The sequence below is a fragment of the Eucyclogobius newberryi genome, unplaced genomic scaffold (assembly GCF_026437365.1).
Source record: "Eucyclogobius newberryi isolate DKJ021-1_F unplaced genomic scaffold, fEucNew1.0.hap1 SCAF_13, whole genome shotgun sequence".
NCBI classification, from domain to species: Eukaryota; Metazoa; Chordata; class Actinopteri; order Gobiiformes; family Gobiidae; genus Eucyclogobius; species Eucyclogobius newberryi.
The window spans coordinates 27,375,983-27,397,897 of NW_027315757.1; the positions used below are offsets into that span (position 1 = coordinate 27,375,983).

Genomic DNA, 21,915 nt, shown 5'->3' on the forward strand with positions numbered 1-21,915 from the left:
ACTGTCGTGACACATATTCATGTGCAATTGCTGTCGTGATCACATGCAATGGTATTTATTTATTATTTATTTTTATCTTTATTATTTGTCCCCTCCATCCCTTGTTGGGAAATGGGAGGTTTTGCCTATAGGAGTTTTTGTTTATAGGAGATCTTCTACTGAGAGTGTTTTTCAAACTTCCTATAAGTTATCTGTTCTTTTCTTCTGTATCTACCTCTGTATCTGCCTGCGTTGCTTCAATGAAATTTCCCCATGTGGGACAATAAAGGATTATCTTATCTTATCTTAATGCACCTTTTCAGTTGGCTGCCAACCGCCATTAAAAGCAACACAACAACAACATTAGTTAATTTTGCAATTCTTGAGTAACTCTTCTCTTTCTTCTTTGGTGTTTGGTGACTTTATTATTTAGACTTTATTCTTTTCCATTCTTTAGACTTCATTCTAACTCATTCCAGTCAGTTCATACTCCTTATCAGCTGAGGGCGGTATTGCGCTTTATGATTGAAGAAGAAGTCATGTGATTGTATGTTCCTGTTCGGCTTCCATACCAGCGATGGGCGTATACAATGCCTCGAACAACCATATGGATCTATAAAAACACAATAACCACAAACCGCACAGTGTATTATGAATTTTTCGTCTTTATGTTAAAAACGTTGTTTAAATTTGCTCAGACATAGTAAGAGTGTGCTATTGCACCTGTCACACCAAGTGTCGTTTCGCTTTTTTGTTTGTATTCAGAAACGTATGCTAACTAATTGCTAATTGCTAAGTGTTTTTTGGTAGCATAATAATACATCTATAAATAAGACGGACCGATAAAAATGGCTTCACCTGAGAACGACAGTGATGGAGGTGAAGGTGGAGAGTCGGATAAGGCTGAAGTGTGTCTTCTGGGAGGCTTCAGTGACAGCGACGAGACCAAAAGAATCATCTCCAGTGCGTCAGAAGTTCACGGGGATGTGGTGGCTACTGAAGTTACAATGCAGAAGTTTTTGGGTGAGATACTTACTCCGACTAAGCCCATATTATTCATTTCATGGTGTGTTTGGTTGTCTTGTGGCTTTTGAATGTCATGTCACTCTTTTTCAGTCATAATGAACAAATACCAAGAACAACCACACCTGCTTGACCCACATCTTGGTATCGTATAATTTTATCCTTCTGGCATTTTGTAGGTAGTAAGTATGTATTTTTCAAATATTCACTTTTTACATCTAATAGATTGGTTGATGAACATGCTGCTGGAGTTGATAAGAAGTGAAAATTCTCCTCCGTCATTAGTCCATCTAAGCTTCAAGTTTCTCTACACAATCTGCAAGGTTTGTCAATTGTTCCTGTAAATTTGAATGTGTGTTGAACATTACAACAAAACATTTATTGTAGAAATAACTATACAGTGCACCCCTGACTAGGTGCGTGGCTATAAAGTCTTCATGCAGCTGTTTCCTCATGAGGTGGCTGATGTTCAACCTGTTCTGGACCTGCTATTGAGACAGGATCCGAAAGACAGTGAGGTAAAGTTGATGGTGTAAAGATGGCAAAATGTGATTATTTCACTTAACTTTATTATCATCACATTGACATTTTTCAGACTTGGGAAACTCGCTACATGCTGTTGCTGTGGTTGTCAATGACCTGCCTCATTCCCTTTGATCTCGTTCGGCTGGATGGACATTTAGAGCGTGAAGGTGGACATGCCAGAGAGTCAACCATGGATCGGATTTTAGCCATTGCAAAAGTAAGTTTCAATATTGTTATCTTTCAAAGTGAATTAATGACTTAAATTATGCTCTTTTTAGGCTTATCTCGTTGTAAGTGATTCTCCTAGAGATGCAGCATCAGTTCTTGTATCAAAGTGAGTATTAAAACCATTGATGATTGCAGCACATGAAGTGAAAAACAATCAACAATGTTGTATTTCTAATATAAACCACTAGAGGGTGGTGTTATCATTTGCATGCCATCTCTTATGTGTTTTTCTACTTTAAATTGTTGACACTTGTCTGGAACATGACTCTGCAGGTTCATGACTCGCCCAGATGTGAAGCAAAAGTGCCTAGGAGACTTCTTAGACTGGAGCCTTACCACACTCTCTCAGACCAATGATCAGTCCATGACTGATATAATGGTTCTGGATGGAATTCTGCAGTCTCTGGTAAATGCATAAACATCATGGCCTTATTACAGTATTATCAGAGGCTTAGTTTGTTTGAGTGAAGTGTAGTTACTTGGCAGATTTTGCACTGCACTATTAAGTCCTTCAAGCAATTTACAAGAGCAGACACGACTAGTATGTTTCACCTGACGCAATGTTAACAGGTGTCAATACACCTGCTGCCAAGTGTGCGCACAAAGCTAAACAGTTTATAAGTAAATAAAAAGCAGCGCTCCTGTTGGTTTTGGTATTGAACGATTTTAGATATGTATAGCTTTTATTTATTTTTTATATATTTATCACCACTAGAGTATCCAAAGTAAAAGTAAGTTATTAAGCTCTGGAGCAAGCATTACAGTGGTATTATTGGCACCATCGCTTTAACTCCATGTTTGCTGTAGTAGACACTCTGGCTCTGTAAGATCATTACCTCAATGTGGTTGTACAGTATATGTTCAGACGGGCTATTTTAGTCAAAAAGGCCAGATGAAGCATTGTATTACACAGTGCACACGCTTATGTAGTGACTTAAAATGTTGTTATGCAAAGAATTCCTTTGTCAGCATTTTGATTTAAAACCAAATCTTTTTAGGTTTTAAAACAAATGCTCTTTTTGTTATTACTTTAGGCCAAACTCTTTAAGCATGGAAAACGAAATGATTTCCTTCAATATGGTAAGTCTCCACCTTTAGGTAAATAGCAATACTTTATACATATTGACATTTGTATTTTAAGTTACTTTGTTAGTTCATGTTGTGGTCCATTTTGTTCAAAGTTCCTACAGTACTGCAGTGTCTTGAGCAGAAACACCTGTCTGGTAGTAATCAAGCCACGCTGCGGAGACTCGAAATCAAATTAACCCAGAGGCTTGGCCTCACTTTTCTTAAGCCACGTTTGGCTTCATGGAGGTAAGGCCTGTCTGTATCATGGTGTTTGTATCAAAAAGCAATTGCTGGCCGCTAAAATTATTATTATTTTTAAACGTGCCAAACTTTGTCAGGTATCAGAGAGGAAGTCGTTCCCTTGCTGCTAACTTATCCATGCCCCAGTCCAATACAGTCGCTGTTAGTCCAAATGTAGAGCCACAGGAACTGGATGAGGACTATGATATACCAGAAGAGGTGGAGACTGTGATAGGTGGTTATAATCTTCAGTTTTTCAAAATGAAATTAAAATAAACAATCAATCATATCTATCATATCTAAGTATGTTTTGTGTTTGCAGAGCATCTTCTTGTGGGACTGAAAGATAAAGAAACTATTGTGCGCTGGTCTGCAGCTAAGGGGTATCTATTTTACATTTTGCTTTAGCCTCTGAGCCGCATTGAAAATAAAAGGCAGATTTATTTTGTGCAAGGACAGCATTTTTTGCAATCTCTTGTTTCATGTTTCAGTATTGGGCGTGTGACTGGAAGGCTTCCCAGAGAGCTGGCAGATGAGGTTGTTGGATCAGTGCTAGATTGTTTCAGGTAAGCTCTCATTTATGTTTGATCAAACCTCATACCTCTTTCTTGTTGCTGTGCCTGAATATGTAGATTCACCACTTTGCTTGTGTTAATTTTGTTCATATGGTTTGTCTGACTGAAGTTTTCAGGAAACTGATAATGCTTGGCATGGAGGCTGTTTAGCCCTGGCAGAACTGGGGAGGAGAGGGCTCCTAGTCCCATCCAGACTGAAAGATGGTAGGTGTTAACATAAGACAGTTGACTTATGTACAAACATGTTTTATTTGTTCAATTTCTAAATACATTTACATTTGCATTGTGTAACTTGTAGTGTGTTGCAAAATGTTCATTTCAACCCCCCATAAACTTTAGTTTATTAATTTGTAGATTAAATAATAAGTCCTCATTGCCATAAGGACTTATTTGGAAGCCCTTATGGCAATAAACGTGTTATGCCTCCTCCTTTTTGAATAATTTAATGTCAGTGCTTCAATGTTGAAATTGGCAAATAACATTTCATGTGGAGGCTTGTAGAGTTCAGGGTAAGACATTTTTGTCCTTAGGCATCAGTTCAATATTTCTATGGCAGTTGCTCCGTTAGCAGCGAGTCCTCCTTCTCATAGTGCGTCCTGTGGTCTTTGCCTTCTTAATTTGCTTGTGGTTATGTTCAGTTTTTCCCTTTCTTTTCCGTTTCACTGTCTTTCCTTCAGTCTCTTGTGTAATATTTGTTCTCTCTTGAAGTGTTTGATTTGTTTCTGAGGATTCTGCCAGTGCTGCGACACCTATGTTGACCTCAAAAGAAGAGCTAGCACTGGCCAGCTGACAAAGTGCTAGAGCCGCAGTCTGCCTTTGATCACAAGCTTCCTCTTCATCCATCTCCAGCTCATGCTCCTTATGGGGAGGTTTGGAAGTGCTCCAAGTTGAGGGACTGTTCTGAGATGATCGAACACTGAGGTTGAGAGGCAATTCTTCCCTCCCTAAATTCTCAACACCGGCCACCCCAAGCTTGAATGGCGAATCGCTTTCCCTGTTGTGGCTTCTCGTTGAGAGGTTGAGTGGTGCTACGTCGCCTCTGTTGTTTGTTACCGCTGAATATTGTTCATCAGCTGATCTGAAAAGGTAAAGAAGACAAGTTAGTATTGTTCTCAACATAATGCATTATAAGTAGTATTCATTTGGCTTACCCTGTGTCCAATTGCGGTCTTCTGAGTTGCATTAAAATTTCAGCAGTGCTCTCTTGTCTCAAGTCAAGACGTCTGGGTTGAGACGGCTGGGGGATGTACTGCTGTCCCTCGGAATTGATTTGTAAATGATGTGAATTGAATGGTCGATCAGGGGACCCCGAGGCAGAACAACCCTCTTTTGGACTCAGTCTGGTTGTTTTTTCGTTGCTTTGCCTTTGGTTATTCTCCTCTGCCTGGTCTGTACTATGACTGACTCTGCCTTGCAAGTAATAGTCATAGTCTTTAGGGCCAAGGTTGGGACCATACATGTCAAGAGGAAGGTACCTTGGTCCTGATATAGGCATGGCAAGCTCATGTGGTCTGTACAGGTTGTAGTGACGAGGAGGCGTGGGGTGGATAGAAGGGCAGTATCGATAGGAGAATGCGGGGAAGAGGGGAGTGTACGATGGGGCAACAGGTTGGGGTACAACAGGCCTTTGGGGATCTAGAAACTCAGGCCTGAATGAGTTAGAGTTTTGGTCTCTTCTGTGGGGGTTTGCAGTGAGGTAGTACGGCGGATAGAGGCCCCGGTCCGTCAGAAGATACGGCGGATAATCAGGGACCATCGGAGGAGGGTAAGGCTTCAGAGGAACAGGCGGCGTTGTCATAGCACCCCACGGAAAGCCGGGCTGGTGTAAAGCGCTCGTCTTTGGATCGTCTGACTGCACGGCCGAAGGTTTCTCAGGTCCTGTTGGCGTGACCGGCGAGAAGGCGGACGGGCGTGGCAGAGACATGGGCTCATTGCTGTCTGCGTTGTCTGGATCAACAACTGGACTTGTCACACTCTCTCTTTCTTTATTGTCTGAACTCTCACACACCACGTCAACCTCCTCCGTGTCCTCTTTGCTCTTCTCCTCTTCTGCTTTGTTCTCCTCCTCGCTATTTTGATCAACTGTTTGGAGTGCGAGGGAGGGGCTCGGACTGTCCTTAGTTTTGGGCCCAACTGCTTTGGCTGCAGTTTTGATCTGTCTTGACGCTGCCCCGTTTTTTTGCGATACCAGAGAGATGGAGTTTTTGCAGAGGTTGTATTTCATGTGGTTGAACAGATGGGACTTCTCGTTGCAGGTGAAGGGACACTGGAAACATTGATATTTGAATGGTTTTCCTGGTGGTCTGGGAATGTAGTGCGGCCTCTTTGGTTTGCGCTCCTGAGCAGTTTCCATTCTGGCTCACCTTGAATAAACAAAAACATAAATCAAAGTATTTTCTTATTTATGTGCAACAGACAACTTGTTTATATCATAGCGGCACCTTACAGAAAGAATTTAGGACAAAGTGTGTCAGTCAAGACTTGATTAATTGAGTAGTTGAACTGGTCTAGTGTCTGTTCTCAGAAGATTTTCTAATGATCTTTGCTTGCTGCTCGGGTTGAAAAATGTCTTACCACTAAAAACACTACACCCTGGGGCTATTTTTTTTTCCTTTGCATTTCTATTTGCATTCTGTTGAACATAGAGCATGATTTGAGTTCAACGGTGTTTCTTATGCAAATATCCAGTCATATGTTTGCGTTTTTCAGCTAATGAGACAAATTCTGTTTTTTTTTTAATGTATATATTTATATCACTCCACTCAACTGTACAGTAAAATGAATAGATAATTAGATATACTCAGCAGGTGTAACAAGACTAAGCGTTTATCAACATGGAGCTGGAGGGCATGCAGAAACTTGCTTTCACTTGCAGCATTACTAAACTCAGCGCTGTTGGCGTGGGAACTAGAAGGCACCTGCTTCCCATGACTACACCTGTGGGATGCACTCATCCTTCATTCATCATGAGCTGATGCAATTAATAATCCATTCCCAAGATGCACCAACTACAAAAAAAACGATGGTTTCAGTTAAATGTTAAGTTTCAGCATCTTGAAAACAGATATAACTATTTACTGCCCGGCACAACCCCTGGAGGGCCTCCTTTGAAATGAGACATCACCTTAAGCAGTGAGTTAAGTGAGGCTGGGTGCTGGGTGCTGGGTGCTGGAGGCTGCACGGAGGAACCGGCTTGTCATGCGCTGTCGCAAGAAGTTGTCACTCAAGTTTCTGTTCAACTGTAGTAGCATGCACAGCCACTCCCTAAGGACTCAAATTCAGTCTAAAGCCCAAATTAACTTAAAATGTATTGATCCCAAAGATTAAGAACCTAATTGTTCATTGAAAGGATGAGATAAATGTGGTGTCAAAAGAAATCTCTTCAATTTGTAACATTATAATTTGATAAACAACCGCATACAAATTTAAACTACTTCAAAATATAGCAAAAAGTACACATTTCACTTCAAAATTATGCTTTCTAATTCGTGTTTGTAAATGTTATTATCTGTCTTGTTCCAGAGCAAACCAATCAAATTGCTGCAAAAGGTGCATACAGTATACCACCGCTAATTACAGGTGAAATAATAAAATAACCAGTGCTACAAACTCACAGCACAAAAGAATTAGATGGACTAAAAGAAGCCTTGTGTCAATTTAGGTTTCCTGTTGCAAAAACACTCTTCAAACAAATTGTCTTACCTGCTCAGGCTGAAGCGATGTGATATTGAATGATGATTGCTTGAAGAAAAGTTCGCCAAACACCTATGATGATTCTGTGTTGTATTACCAATAGTAATTTGGTTTTAGGATCTTGGTCTCGTGAAGGTCTCGGCAAACGCCCGTGTGGGATCGTTCATGTGTGCGCTGCGATTAGTGATGTTAGTTGTGCGGTGACTTCTCCTTTTTAAGGTGTTCACTCACAGTGGGTGGGGCTTTAACCAAAACAGTCGGGCCCTGAGGCAACAGTGATGTATCTGCTATTAGTTAGGCCTGGAGCAATGATTTACATGACGTGGAAAGGGCAGACCGCATCGTTTATTATTTCCTCGTGGTTATTTAGTGTAAATTGTTATTTCCACTGTGATCAGGGTCTTTCCATGGTGTTGTCAATTATATATATATATATTTGTCCCACTCATTACTTGGCACAAAAATACAATAATTAAACATACACTGAACTATACTATTATTTATCCATTAAAGTCCTAAGGGCTTTGAGCTGTATTGGATGCACAAGCCGGTGCATCGAATGCACAGTGGAAAAAGAGGACAGAAATCAGGCACTAGCATGAGCATGTTTTGGCATGTGACAAGTTTAGATCCAGATGCCACTAAAATGAATACATGCAGCAGTATGAGACCTATGGCTGTACAGCAATATTCTTCCCCTCTGAGTTTGTAATTATGGCCACGTTTTCAGTTGTGCCACTGATCATCAAGTCTCTGACCTACGAGGAGAAGCGTGGAGCCTGTAGTGTGGGCTCCAATGTGCGGGATGCTGCCTGTTACGTGTGCTGGTCTTTCGCCAGGGCCTACGACCCCAAGGAACTTGTGCCTTTTGTTGGGCAGCTTGCAAGGTAATGCTCTTCTACTCTCAAATTGTAGCATATTTTTGTTTTTCAACAAGTTAAGGTCAGCCTGAGTTATAGGGCTTGTTTCATTTACCGTCACAATCACTCCTGCCACAAAAAATGCAGGTTCCAAGCCCTGATAAATAAGACTGGTTTAAGTCAGAAGAGCATTCAACAGAATAGCCAAGTGCAAATGTAAATTATCTCTGTGACTATGCAAAGAAAGAGGTCAATTTGAAAGTCTCATCTCGGCTTACATTGTTTTAATATAGTGTCACCCTTACACCTGTATTACAAGGGTTAGTTCAAATGATATACAATAAGATTTTACAGAATAGTAGAACACTGCTGTGATGTTTGTCTTTCTATAATCCCTAACCCTAAACCATATTAATTCCATCTATGAATTATGGATTTGCATGTATATAGAACATGTCTGTTACATGTAACGGCTCCGTCTGCAGACAGTTTATTTGACCTCATGCAAAAATGGATTCAATGTACTTACCTCATTCAGTACAATGATAACATGCCCTCTAACTATAACCGTACTATGTGTCAACTTAAATGTGTAAACTGTTACTACTGTTAAATAAAAATGTACTGAAATGGATGGGCAGTAACTAATCCTATGTATAATGTATTTCATGTCTTATGGTTGTTGGGTACTTAATAAATGATAAAATCATTTAAATGATTAATTATCCGGCATAATAAAAGTGAATTATCTAACACTGCACTGTAACAGACTATCTGCTGTCAGTTTGGAGTCGTGTTAATGCTCTACGTTGACTCTTCGTCATAGTAAGGACTTGCCTCCTCCAGCATGTACGGACCTGTGGTCCTGAGTGTCAGTTTGAACCCCTGTAGTAGCATTATCCAGAGCCGCGACAGCACCCGCCCTCCCCGTCTACAGGACTGCCAGGTTTCGCCTGTTGCTGTAGGTTTCGGTCGCCGTTTGGCACTATTGTTAAGACAAGCTGGTTCCTGCTCAATTCATCACAGCTTGATGACATTAGGGGAAATCTCACTTTTGCAAATGTGGGACTAAGTGACTCCCGGGCACAGAGTTATGCTCAGAGTTACAGAATCATACGCTTTAACAGCACTGCTTTTGTTTCCAATTCCTCATGGTAGAGGCCCTACTTTAACGTAATAAGTTAAATAAATAAAACAGACTTGCCTCTATGTGCTACAGTATGTGTTTTGTCCGTAGCACTCTGGTGATCACAGCCGTGTTTGACCGCAATGTCAACTGTCGCCGAGCTGCGTCTGTGAGTGTTCTCCTTATGCACTGATTGCTTTTCATGAAATATAGTAAGTAACATGGCAGAAATAAACCTTTACGTCCCATTTTGTTTTAGGCTGCCTTCCAGGAGAATGTCGGCAGGCAGGTTTGTTACCACAGTATTCACTACTTACAGTATGACTAATAGAATTACTGTTATTTTGAATAACTTTTATTCATGTCCTGTTCAAACTGGCTTCATTGGTGTTTGTGACAAATTTAAAGCGAAAAGTACCGGTAGTCAATAATACATACCTCATTTTTAACACAATTCTCAATCTCTTCTTATACTAGGGGACCTTTCCTCATGGTATTGACATAGTAACTGCAGCAGATTACTACTCAGTTGGCAATCTTAACAACTGCTATCTAAACATAAGGTGGGTAATCATATGTTGACACAAGCAAAGTTTATTTTGTCACAATGGTGACTAAAAGTGTGAGAACTACGAAATACATTAAAATAATTAAATAATCTCTCTTGCAGTGTTTATATAGCCAGTTTCCCAGAGTACACAAAGGCATTGATTGACCATTTAATAGAAATGAAGATTAATCATTGGGACAGGTAAGCACTTTTTGTAAATTAATAGGTTCTTATAAAAAACAAACAATGAACCTTTTTGGAATAGATTCTGTTATAATTAAAGATATTGTATTGTTTACTTATTTTTATTACAGTGTAATTAGAGAACTCTCGTCTAAAGCACTTCACAACTTGACACCACAAGCCCCTGATTATTTGGAAACTACAGGTAAATGTGGCCTTTGTGGTTTTGTGAATATGACAGCCTGGGCCTTTAGGTGGTTTGGTATAAAAGTGCATGAAATAATGTATTGCGTATAATTCATCATCTCTTGTTTGGTTTTAGTGCTTCCGCAGCTCTTGCCGATGGCACTGGGCATCGACCTGCAAAGTCGCCATGGAGCCATCTTGGCCTGTGCAGAAATAACACACGCTCTGTATAAACTGGGCCTTCAAACCAACAGGTACCATGTACATTTATGTATTTTAATAATAAACATAGCACATTTTTGGGCCTACTCTAAATTAGATTATACCTAATATTGATTAAAAAAACGGAGCCAGATTGTTATTCTTCTTTAGATATAAAAAGTGTATTTAATTGTATAAAACAGTTAATCCAGGCTCTCTCAGTGCTGGATTATGGTGATATTATATATATTCTTTCTAGAGCAACAGTCTTAAAACATCTGAACTCGGTGTATCATTCAGCTCTAAGGTTCAGCTCTAAGGTTCAGCTCTAAGGTTCAGCTCTAAGGTTCAGCTCTAAGGTTCAGCTCTAAGGTTTATTAGAGGAGAAGGATACAGAACTCCCCACTGTCAATTTTAGTGTAAAATAAGATGGCAATCCTTGGATGCATTTATAAAGCTCTCATTGGCATTTGTCTGATTATTTAACAAGTTTACTGAACATCAGATCAGGTATTTGCCAATTAAGATCACAGGATATTTTTATTTTAGAGTCTCACTGAGTCAGTACGGTGCTAGGGAAAAAGGTAATCAGGAACTTTACTCCCGACCTATAGAATAAAACTCTGTTTATTTTTTTTGACAGACCGGTGGTTGACATCATTTCCTCAGAATGTGTAGAAGGTTTGAAAAATATTCATCAGATGGTGAGTCCACTTTTAACATACATCCTATTTACATAGAAATTAAATTAAATGTTTTGTTTTATTTTCTCAGATACAAAAGAGAAATCAGTACAGGTATTTTCAAATGTGGCCTTTGTGACCTTTTGACATTTTCGTGTTTTTTAAATTGCCTTTTATTTTCTATCAGGGGCTACGGTGGGGAAATGATGAGGCCTGCAGGTACATTGTCAAATTACATATTGAAGATGAAAAAGATTATGAAAGTTTATGTTTTGTGTTTTTGTGTGCAGTGTGCCAACTCATTGAAAGGCTTTCTCTTTCCAAAATGCCTTTTAAGGACGACCCTGTCATTGGTAAATCCCAAGAATCTCCCATTTTATTGTAGACAAATAGCATTATTTGTGTTATTAATAAATGCCAACGGCTTTCAGAGGGCTGGCAGTGGTTAATTGATGACACCATAAAAAATCTTCACCTTGTGTCCAGAGGAGCAATAGATAAGATTATGGTAAGTAGAAAAACATAACGACAACAGATAGAAAATGTGTTTTAAGTTAAGATATTAAGCGTTTATGGTTTTGTTTATTTAGACTGCTGTTGTTGCTGCATTGACGGCCTTATGTGAAGAGTACTACCAGATCGAGCCAGGCCAAGCCAACCCTGAAGTGCAAAGTGAGAGAGCATGTACGGTACAAGGCTTTCTCAAGCAGCACATATCATTTATATAAAGGTGTGTCTGTTTGTGTCCAGATGTTTTGATATCTCAGTACATCGCTGGTATCCACAGTCCACAGATGTTCAGGCGTTGCGGATCGGCCCTGGCTCTTGGTGCTTTGCCGACATTTTTCATCCAAGGCAAAATTAAATCGGTGCGTTTACTAAAGAGGGTCTTTCCAGCTCTCAACTGTTTATTTTATCTGCAGTCATTTGTATTAGACTAAATCCACTCTGTTTCACGTCAGATCCTTGAAGGCCTCCGACAGATGTGTGTGAAGAGCCAGAGAGAGGGAAACTTTACTGAAGCGAGGAGAGATGCAATCAAAGCCCTTTCTCAGTAAGTGCAGACTAAGGATTTAAAAAAAGGCATTTAAAGGACACATATTATGCAAAATGTGACCTTCTAACCATGTTCTAACGTTGTTCCCTCATCAGAAACATACCTGAAGTAGCATTTAGCTTCATTCACGCTAGTTTTATGAATCCTGTTCAGAAAGTCCTCTCCAAAACTCTGTTTGTCCCGTGGCAAACAACAGAGATCCAAATGTAATTTTGTTTGTTATAAGCATCTATTTATTTTTTGTTCTAAACATGAGATGCCAAAGTAAAGTTACTGAAGAGCATGTTTAAAGGCCAATAACTATACAAATAATGCATCATATTTCAACAATGGTGTCAAAAACGTGTATATTTTATTTATTTTCCCTTTAATTCTACGGTATTTTAGTTTAGCCTTTTTTATTACTGAGAGTAGTGCATTTATTACATTTGTATATCCAGTGTTTCTATTACATTTTAAGCACTTGGTCTTCACTAGTTTGTTTTTAAGTGCTCTATAAATATATTTTCTTTGATCGATTGAGTGATAGATGCTCAGATGATCAGATGCTAACAATATTGTACTTGTAAAAGTTATCCTAGTTGGCTCTTACCATTTCTACATGGCAAGCTCAGTTGTGGCACGTTATATTTATAATTTTCCATTAAATTATGTAGAAATGTTACCCTGCATTGACCCAGGAATACATGAGACACAATTGTTTTCTATATTTTAGTCTTCATTCCCCTTTCTTTGTGTGGTCTTCCTGTTGCCTGCTTGTTCAGACTCTATAATAAAACCTAAACTTCATCCTTACTTTTCCTGCACTACCTGAATGACTGCCCCTGGTTCCTGTCTGTGTCCACTCCTTACAAATGTAACTGTTTCCTGACTAACGTATGCTTTTTTTTCTTTTTTAAACAGGGTGTGTGTGAAAGCAGGAGTCAGTGCTGATGGTTGTCCAGATTCTGTTCTTTGCTCAGAAAACCTGTCCGAGGTGTATGAAGTGTTGCTGAACAGTATGAACGACTACACCACTGACACTCGAGGGGACGTGGGGGCCTGGTGGGTGTCTTTTCTCACCGCGTCTCAAATATGTTTGCGCCCAAAGACACAGCCACATGCTTTTCGTGATTGTCCCAGTTGTAGCCTAAAGCCAAGCTTACCTGCCCTGAAGGAATGTCACCGAGCTAGTCACTCGTCCCATCAACATGGGATGGGCACAGTCAAGATTTAGATTTTTTAAATGTTACTTTTTTATTTTTCCATTTCCATTTTCTTTTTTTTTAAAAGAGATCCTCAGAAATGATGCCAAATGTGTGTGTTTTTTTTTAAATGATAGTTTTAAACATCGTCGTATGGTAATATAAGGAGTTTTGTAAGATTCCTGTTTTGGGGTGTGACTTTTGAAAGGTTGCTTCACATAACTACACAAAAACAAATTGCTATCTGGGGCCAAACGCAAGCTTGTAGGGTTTGTTACGTGCAAGTTGAGGTAGTATATATATAAAAAAATAATAAAACTAAAATCTAAAAAAACTCACAATTTGAATGATAATTGGTATGATAATAATGATAATTTTTCACAGGGTGAGAGAGGCGGCGATGACAAGTTTGATGGATGTGACGTTACTAGTGGCTGCAAGTGTTCCAGACATACTTTCACCAAACATGTAAGTAGACGTTTGCATATTTAAACTGTGTAGGCTTTAAAATCCAAGAATATTCTATTGATGGAATAATAGTTTGATAAGTTGAATACTTACATTGTGCCTTTAGGATCAGGCCTATGATGTGCTGCTTGGCACAACAGGCCGCAGAGAAGATCGACTGCTACAGAGCCCACGCTGGCAACATCTTCCTTCATATAATCCACAGCAAAGATCCTGTAATACCACACATTCCCCACCACGAGGCGCTGTTGGACATTTTTCCTTTGTAAGTCGATAAAGATACTATTCATTATAACAAGTATGATAAAACAATAAAAATAGGCATGTTTGTAATGAACAGTAATCTATTATACTGTATACAACTATTACAAAATATACATTTTTAAAAAATATACTTGTATATTTTAATATATAAAATGCTATGATTTCAAAATATTCCAACTTCCGGCATGGAGGCAACTAGTGTAAAAAAAAAAAAAGTTGTTTATATTACCAATATATTACAACAATATATTTTTAAATTATATTTGTAATTTTTTAATCATCCAAGGTAGAAATTTGTTTTTATATTACAAACAATCAAAATTGTATTTGAGCTTCAGAAAAAGCTCAATTAAAAACTATTGTGGGGCACAGCATTATCAGTATAACCAAGAGATCAGTATGTCGGTAGTCCTTTAGGTGTTTAGTCGATTAATCGGTCGATGGTGTCCTAGTCAAGCGAAGTTTATATTAGTAGTAGAATTGTTGTATTTAGATTATATGGATTTATTTGGGACAACATCTGAAAGGATGTTGTTTGCAGTTAGATCCGATCATAGAGATAGTTTTGTAAGCTTTGGGAGCAGGACATGTCTTTAGACGTACAAACCTTTCTGCAGTCAACATCAGCTCTACGAATCAGTATTTTGCCTTAGTCAAAAAGGCCAAGTGTCTTTCATAATCTCCAATTAACTAAACAAATCATGTAAAACACAATTGGTTTTCATTTGCCAAAACCACCTTAATTTTTTTCTTATTTTGTGATATTCCAAGGTTGATCTCACTTAAGTTCCTCTTCACTTTTGCCTCCAGTTTCCTTCATTCTGAAATGCTGAACGTTTTTATTCACAAACTTTCAAAGGATTACTTGACTTTCAATGTCGTTTTGTTTTTCTGCTTTTCAGAAAGACCAGAACCACTCTAAACTGGAAAGCCCCCTCCCAGGCCTTCCAGTACATCACCCAGCTGCTGGGCCTGAGTCACTATCAGTACCACACCCTGCTGGGGCTCACCGTGTCCGTGGGCGGGATCACAGAGTCCACAGTAGGTCATTTCCATCTGGACAAGTCACACTGTTGTCAGAGAAACCGGATCATTCTGCTCAAACAAAACAATGCGTTGTCTTGAGAATGTTCAAAAGACAAAAGTAAAGTATCATAAAACATTCTCAACGATTAACTGAGATCAGATCTAAATTTGATAAGTCGTTATGACAAAACCGCTAAGCAACAGTTTTGAATTTCCTTGGTAGTAATGTTTGCTAGTTTATTTAGTTTAGTTTGTTAGACAGGATAGCTGAGCGTGAAATGGGGATGAGAGACAAGAGTAAAAGTATCATTTCTGATTAAGTATATTGTATATCCATCGATAAAACGTTTACATTACATTTCTTCAAGTATTTGTCGAGTAAAACTTAAAAATCAGTATCCTTCCCCTGTTTTACTAGTTTAACTTACCGGTATTTAATTGTTGTATCAGAATCCGAAAAGGTTTATTGCCATTGTCATTGAACATGGTTCACAAACATAGGAACTTGTCTCGTCATTAGGTGCAACATAAAACAATGAATAATAAAATGATAATAATAGCAACGTCTATAGGGTCAAATATGGCATGCATAATTTAAGAATTTACTACAGTAATAAAATAAGGTAATATATAAACTTGTCTCGGTATGTACACAGATATTTACACAATATTTTACAGATGGTCGGAAATAGTGCAGAAAGTGAACAGTACATGAATGGTATTGCTTGAATAATTGTTAAAGTAGCATGTGTTAAGTGTTCAGGAGTCCAACGGCAGAGGCAAAGAAACTGTTCTTGTGGCGGGAGGTTCTGGTCCGGATGGACCGTAGCCTCCTGCCTGAGGGGAGTGGCCTCCTGCCTGAGGGGAGTGGCCTCCTGCCTGAGGGGAGTGGCCTCCTGCCTGAGGGGAGTGGCCTCCTGCCCGAGGGGAGTGGACTCCTGCCCGAGGGGAGTGGCCTCCTGCCCGAGGGGAGTGGCCTCCTGCCCGAGGGGAGTGGCTCAAATAGTCCGTTTCGAGGATCTGATCCGACCTACACGTCCCAGAGTCCTGGAGACGTACAGGTCCTGCAGAGATGAAAGTCCGCAGCCAATCACCTTCTCAGCAGAGCGCACAATAAAAGTAAAAAATAAAAGTAGTCTCTGTTTATCCCTGGCACACGGTGATAAAGGAGTTGAGGATGGACTCAATGATGGCTGTGTAGAACTGCACTATCATCTGCGCTGGCAGCTTGGCTTTCCTCAGCTGCCACAGGAAGTACATCCTCTGCTGGGCCTAGATCTTTCACAGGTTTTTTAGTTGTGTTCTTTTACACTTAATATACAAATCTTACATTCTGAAACTCATTGAATGTGAGATTGAACTTAAGTTTACCTGTAATTGGTCTGATGATTTACTGCATGTAGTTTAGGGACCAAGCACAGGGGATGTCCAACAGAGGGCGCTGTCTGACTAGATTTCAAAACTGCAAAAAGCATAACCAAATGTTCCATCAATCTATTGTCGGTTTTTGGCTAAGGAGCGATGCAATTCTCATGACCTACTTTTTAACTAAGTTAATCAAAATGACTTTAGCCTTTTGATTTGATTCTGGAAGCGAGAGTGGAACTTTCTACTGCTAATGGAGTCTGCATGCATAACGTAACTGAAATAGACCAGGGCCAAGCAAAACCAAGATTTTTTACTATAACCACATTTATAAATCCATTTTTAATATAGAAGATAAAAGTAGAATTTAACAATGTGATCAGTGTCATGGTACATTTTCCCTCAGTCTGTTGTTGCTGCTCCAGACGTAGATTATGTACAACAGAAAGTGATATGTTTTACAGGGTTTTGGGCCGAACATTGAGCCAGTGCTTACCATTTTCACTCCACATGAGTTTATTCACATGGCGCAGAGAGCCAAAGCATTAACTTACACTTCAACTTTTACCTTTATTGCCCAACGTTAGGCAACATGACACAGAACAACATGCTACACTTCACTTTTTGTGCTTTTGGAGCGATCCAACATTGAATTTATAATGAAAACAGTCCAAGCAGTACTTTTATATTAGTGTAATCATTGGACATGATTCATATGGTCATTAAGGAACTTCATCGTAAATGCAGTTTCCTGGTTTGTGGCCTTGAATATATGGTCAACAATTTAAAATGAATGCATTCAAGCCTCTAAGTGTCCACATTTTTAGAAGCACAATGTTTCATGAAAGAAAATCATTGAAAAGTATTGAACAGTACCTATACATACAGAAGAAAGTAAGGAATTTTACCTATTTATGTTTCCCTATAGTTATGAGTTTTTTCTAGGTGCGTTTTGTGTCACGTTTACTGTAAAGTGTATTTTACATTCATAACTTTGCTCTCAAATTTGTCTTTCCAGGCGCAGTATTCCTCCCATTCTTTGTTTGAGCATCTTAAAGGCATCCAAAATGACGACGCCGCTCTCACACAATTTGGAGATTCTCTTTTGAAGGTTTTCAGGGACAATCTCTGTAATGACAGGTACCGATTCCATTCATTGATCAGCTATTTCCCGTGTTCATCAGCTTTACAAAATGCTAACTACTTTCATTGTTGTTGTTGTTTTGGCTATTTTAGAGTATCCATTCCATTCCTGAAGATGCTCGATCAAATGCTTGCAAACAACTGCTTTGAAATGTTCACAACACAAGAGAAGTAGGTGTTTAGCATTAGTGTTTTTACACCATTTATTTATGTAAGAACACACTTGTATCTTTCTTTTTTTTTCAGTCATCCATTCGCTATGGAGCTATTTACCCTTTGCAAAGAAATCAAGAAAACTAGACATATCCCCAAGTTGCTTGCATGTCTTGCAGTGTAAGTCTGAAGTCTCTGTTGAATCTGTAGCACTTATTATAAATGTTACCACTTTGAATACTGGTGTCTTCCAGGTTTTGCGGCTTGATCCAGTTCACGGGTGACGTAAGGAACAAAGTCTTGATCCAGCTGCTGATTCTACTCTGTCATTCTTTTCCTGTGGTGAGTTTGTAAGACGCTGACAGACCCCAGCGCGCAGCCAATGGTCTTTAAATGAACGCTCCGTCGTCGTCTGTAAATGTAAGGGTTCGCTCTCTAAAACTACAGATCAGAAAGGCCACCGCCGGCCAAATGTACGAGATGCTGCTGATCTACGATGATGTCGTCGCGCCCGAAATGCTGGATGACCTCATGGCCCTCCTCAGCGACACAAACTGGTCAGTCGATTAGTAGATGCCGAGGCGTTTAGGTGCACGATGCCTCAGAGCGCCACTTGCTTGTTGAGATCTTATTGCTTTGCCTGGAATTATCCACAGTATGGCATTAAAGTCCAGATGATGCATTAGACTACACTTTTCAGTAAAACAAAGTGAATATGATGATGATGTTTAAGATTTGACCAAACATGTTGCGTTTTCCCCCCCAATTTGACAGTTTTGGTGATGTTTAAAATGTTACTTCCTGGTTTGACATGGATAGCAAATAGGACATAGGTAGAGGTAGTTCCACAACTGTTACCTAGCAACCGGATTGTAATCAAGGACCAAAATCCATTTAAATCTTTATCTAATTTAGTTATGATTTGACTCATAACCACGCCAGGCAACATGTTTAATTTGTTAAATTATTGTTTAAACGGCCTTAAAAAGGTGTAAATTGTGTGCATATTTTCTCTACATATTTTTTGGAATGGCTTTTGATGACAGGTGGAGGTATTTTGTTCTATTCCTGTCATTTTCAACCTTTTTTCCCCCAAATTTTCTTCACAAACTGCAACTTGACTCATGAAAAACTAAGATAAATATTTACCACATGGACTAACTCACCAAACATCATAATTAGAAAAACAAGAGAACCTGTCATATAGGTTTTAAACATATTTATTGCCATGGCAACATCAGGTGACACTACCAGGCCAGTTACAGGTCAGATCTGTGGAAAGGCGACTGCCCTCACCGTAAGAGTGAGTTCTTCATGATGCTGCTCCTTCTCTGAAAGATTCTATCTCACTGACCTTGGAAAAAAAAACACTTGAATAAAGCATCTTGCATTTATTCACTTTTAATTAATTTAAGTTTAATGCCGTATTGTTCTAAGCAAAGCAAATGACATCTTCGTGAGACAAGAAGGAAGCCAACCCCTCCAGAAATGTTGCCTAGTACACCTTTAAATGTTAGTACAAAATGCAAATGATTGATCTTAATTTTGTAACTGAACTTCAGGGAGAGCGACCTTGAAACTCTGCGAGCCCACAGAAATCAGATGTGTGATTGGTTGGGACTCCCACATCCTCAAGTAATAGCCAAGGTACAACAACTGTTAAACATGCACAAAATGTGTTTTTCACAGTTAGACAGTACATTTAATTACATGTGATGTTTTTTTTTTCTGTTTTCTTCCAGAGTCCTGCTATCTGAACACTGCAACAACCAATGAAAACATAAACTGCAACTAAATCGATTAACTATTGTGCCTGTCCAATAAACTTTCAGTGGCGGGCCGTGGGTCTGGGGCCTTCTGTGAGGTCCTTCACAGTACCACCTGCAATTCAAGGTGACGCGTTGAATTGTTTCTGAAGGCTTGAGAGCAGATTTTAGACCCCTGGCAATGATTGGATAAAATATCTAACATAAAGACCAGCCCTCCAAATCTCAACCTGGGGAAAGCCATGAAATGAAGAGTACAACTCTTACTCTGGGGAATAATTTAATACACTATATTCTGATTATGTTTAGGCTAGCAGAGAAGGCCATGCAGGCCCTGACGGCCCAGCACTGTAAACAAAAGATGTAAAAAATAACAATCAAAACCTGACAATAAAAACTGGACTGAGAACTGTATTCTATTGTCTGTCATTCCTGCTTGTAGCCCTGGTGCTTGAATTACAACAACAACCTCTCATCTCTGCATTTGACTGTATTATCTAAAGATATATTTTATACAATATATCAGTATAAAGCTTTCTTTGTCATATTTTGTTACTTTTTTGGTTTCAGGTGAGCTGTTTACCCGCTGCTTGTGTCTAGAACAACAGAGGTGGGTGAAACTGAAACTAGTGTGTGTGAACTCCAGGGAAATGGCCTCTATTGGAGCATTCTGGCAGCTGGTGCAGGTTGTTACCGGCCTGGCTCTCTCTTGGGTCACAGGCAGACCTACTTTCTCCGCTCCACTGGAGGTGCCACAGTCTGGAGCAGTCCCAGCCCCAACAGCACTGGTTTGTTCTGCCTCCAATAGTCGAGGCTTTCTCTTCAGCAGCTCATAGTTGCCACAGTGTGTGAATCAACGACACTCTCTCAATTGTAACAGAAATGCAGTGTGTTTTTTGTTTCTCCAGAGTTTAAGTCTGTATGCATTAATTTGGGCGCTCAAAGAGGGAACAAAAAACATTTAGTCGTGTAACTTGATGAAATGTCTTTGTATTTGTAGCTTCCCTATCACAATAATACATGTTACAGAAGAAAATATAGTGAATAAACGATAATACAACAAACAAATTTATGCCACTGACACAATAAGGCTGAAGCAGGATTACCCCATCCTTATTTTAGATTTACAATATCATTAAAAAATCATGAACTGCATTAAATAAATGTCAGAATGAAAGACTTCAGGAGGTAGTTTGTATCTCCACTGCCTGTTCCAAAAAAAGTCACCACCTGGATTCAACCAGGCAATTACAGTAGATCCGAGCGTCCTACTGGATAACCGCTGCGTGGGTGATGATCTTTCAGCTTTAACACGGTATTTAAACACAACTGATGCAGTGAGTGGCTTCTCATTTCTGAAACAACCTTGTGGAAAGACAAATCCTGTGGTGAGTGTGTTTGAGAAGGGACATCAAGCAGAGAAAACATGTAAGGAGAAGCGAAAAACAATCTACTACAGATCTGAACCCCAGTGAGAGTGTTTTGGATGAGCTTGAGAAGGCTTTGTGCAGTGATCACTCTCACACATTATCGACAAGATCAATTGGAAATAAATATCTTGACATTACAGGAGCTTATTGAAACTACACCATAGCGAATGTGCTGTAATCAAAGTTAAAGGTGGTCCAACAAAGTATTGGTTCATGTGCTTTTCTATGGTGACCTTTTTGAGAGTGTTTAATGAGTCATTATTTAAGTCCCCCACTTGAACAAAGAAAAAGTACATACAATAAATGTTTACCTCTAGCCCCAAAGCTCCAAAAGACTGAAATGCAGATTCCCTGATGATCTAGGTCTGAGCACAACTGTGTCACAAGTGCACAATGGGATTAATGCCTTGGAAGATTTGCTCTCTTAAACTACTATATTTTCCTTTTTATGTTTTGGCAAATCCATTATGTGTTCATATCCTTTGTCAAAATGTTCCAAATTGACATCTTATACAATAACTGATCTTGTATTTTAGTGTCTTTGTCTATTTTGAACTTGGGCAAGCTAAATACATTTCCCTGCTTTATGATACATGCAGAATATCACATCTAATGGGGAAAAGCCCTGTTGAAATCCAGACACATCTTGTTTGTTAGCTTCCCTGCCCTTCATGGAGCATAAAATCCATGACGACGCCGTGCGGATGTAATTACATTTCATGCAAACTAATTCTAAATTTAGTTTAACAGATCTATCAATGCTCATGCTGTTCATAGGGAATTTCAATTGCCTTTGAGTATTTTCTCAGTCTGTTGTATATTTATTGTTTGGTCACTCTTGGCCTTTGTTGCTTTCCATGGGAGCCGCTGAATTCCTGTTTTCCAACTTTGCCCCTAATTCGACTTTAATTAATTCCCGGCTTGTTGGGAATTCCTAAT

General features: G+C 39.2%; 2 protein-coding genes across 2 annotated transcripts; one reads left to right on the top strand and one right to left on the bottom strand.

Moving 5' to 3' along the window:
- Nucleotides 1–588: 588 nt before the first annotated feature.
- tbcd (tubulin folding cofactor D) lies at nt 589–19,908 on the top strand. Its single transcript, XM_072443227.1, has 40 exons — nt 589–682; nt 716–1,002; nt 1,096–1,146; nt 1,228–1,325; nt 1,419–1,520; nt 1,598–1,744; nt 1,806–1,861; nt 2,029–2,161; nt 2,790–2,835; nt 2,937–3,069; nt 3,162–3,298; nt 3,386–3,446; nt 3,555–3,629; nt 3,748–3,842; nt 8,062–8,218; nt 9,429–9,486; nt 9,577–9,606; nt 9,795–9,880; nt 9,988–10,068; nt 10,182–10,255; nt 10,373–10,490; nt 11,081–11,141; nt 11,212–11,234; nt 11,308–11,339; nt 11,411–11,473; nt 11,552–11,628; nt 11,711–11,792; nt 11,871–11,989; nt 12,083–12,174; nt 13,081–13,221; nt 13,746–13,829; nt 13,936–14,094; nt 14,996–15,134; nt 17,503–17,624; nt 17,721–17,798; nt 17,874–17,960; nt 18,035–18,122; nt 18,228–18,337; nt 19,343–19,427; nt 19,523–19,908. The coding sequence occupies exons 2-40, from the start codon at nt 828–830 to the stop codon at nt 19,535–19,537; spliced, it is 3,570 nt and encodes a 1,189-aa protein (XP_072299328.1). The 5' UTR covers nt 589–682; nt 716–827; the 3' UTR covers nt 19,538–19,908.
- znf750 (zinc finger protein 750) lies at nt 4,019–7,536 on the bottom strand. Its single transcript, XM_072443228.1, has 3 exons — nt 7,341–7,536; nt 4,790–6,001; nt 4,019–4,716 (listed from the first exon to the last, which is right to left on the bottom strand). Exons 2-3 carry the CDS (start codon nt 5,989–5,991, stop codon nt 4,203–4,205), a joined length of 1,716 nt encoding a protein of 571 aa, XP_072299329.1. The 5' UTR covers nt 5,992–6,001; nt 7,341–7,536; the 3' UTR covers nt 4,019–4,202.
- Nucleotides 19,909–21,915: the final 2,007 nt, after the last annotated feature.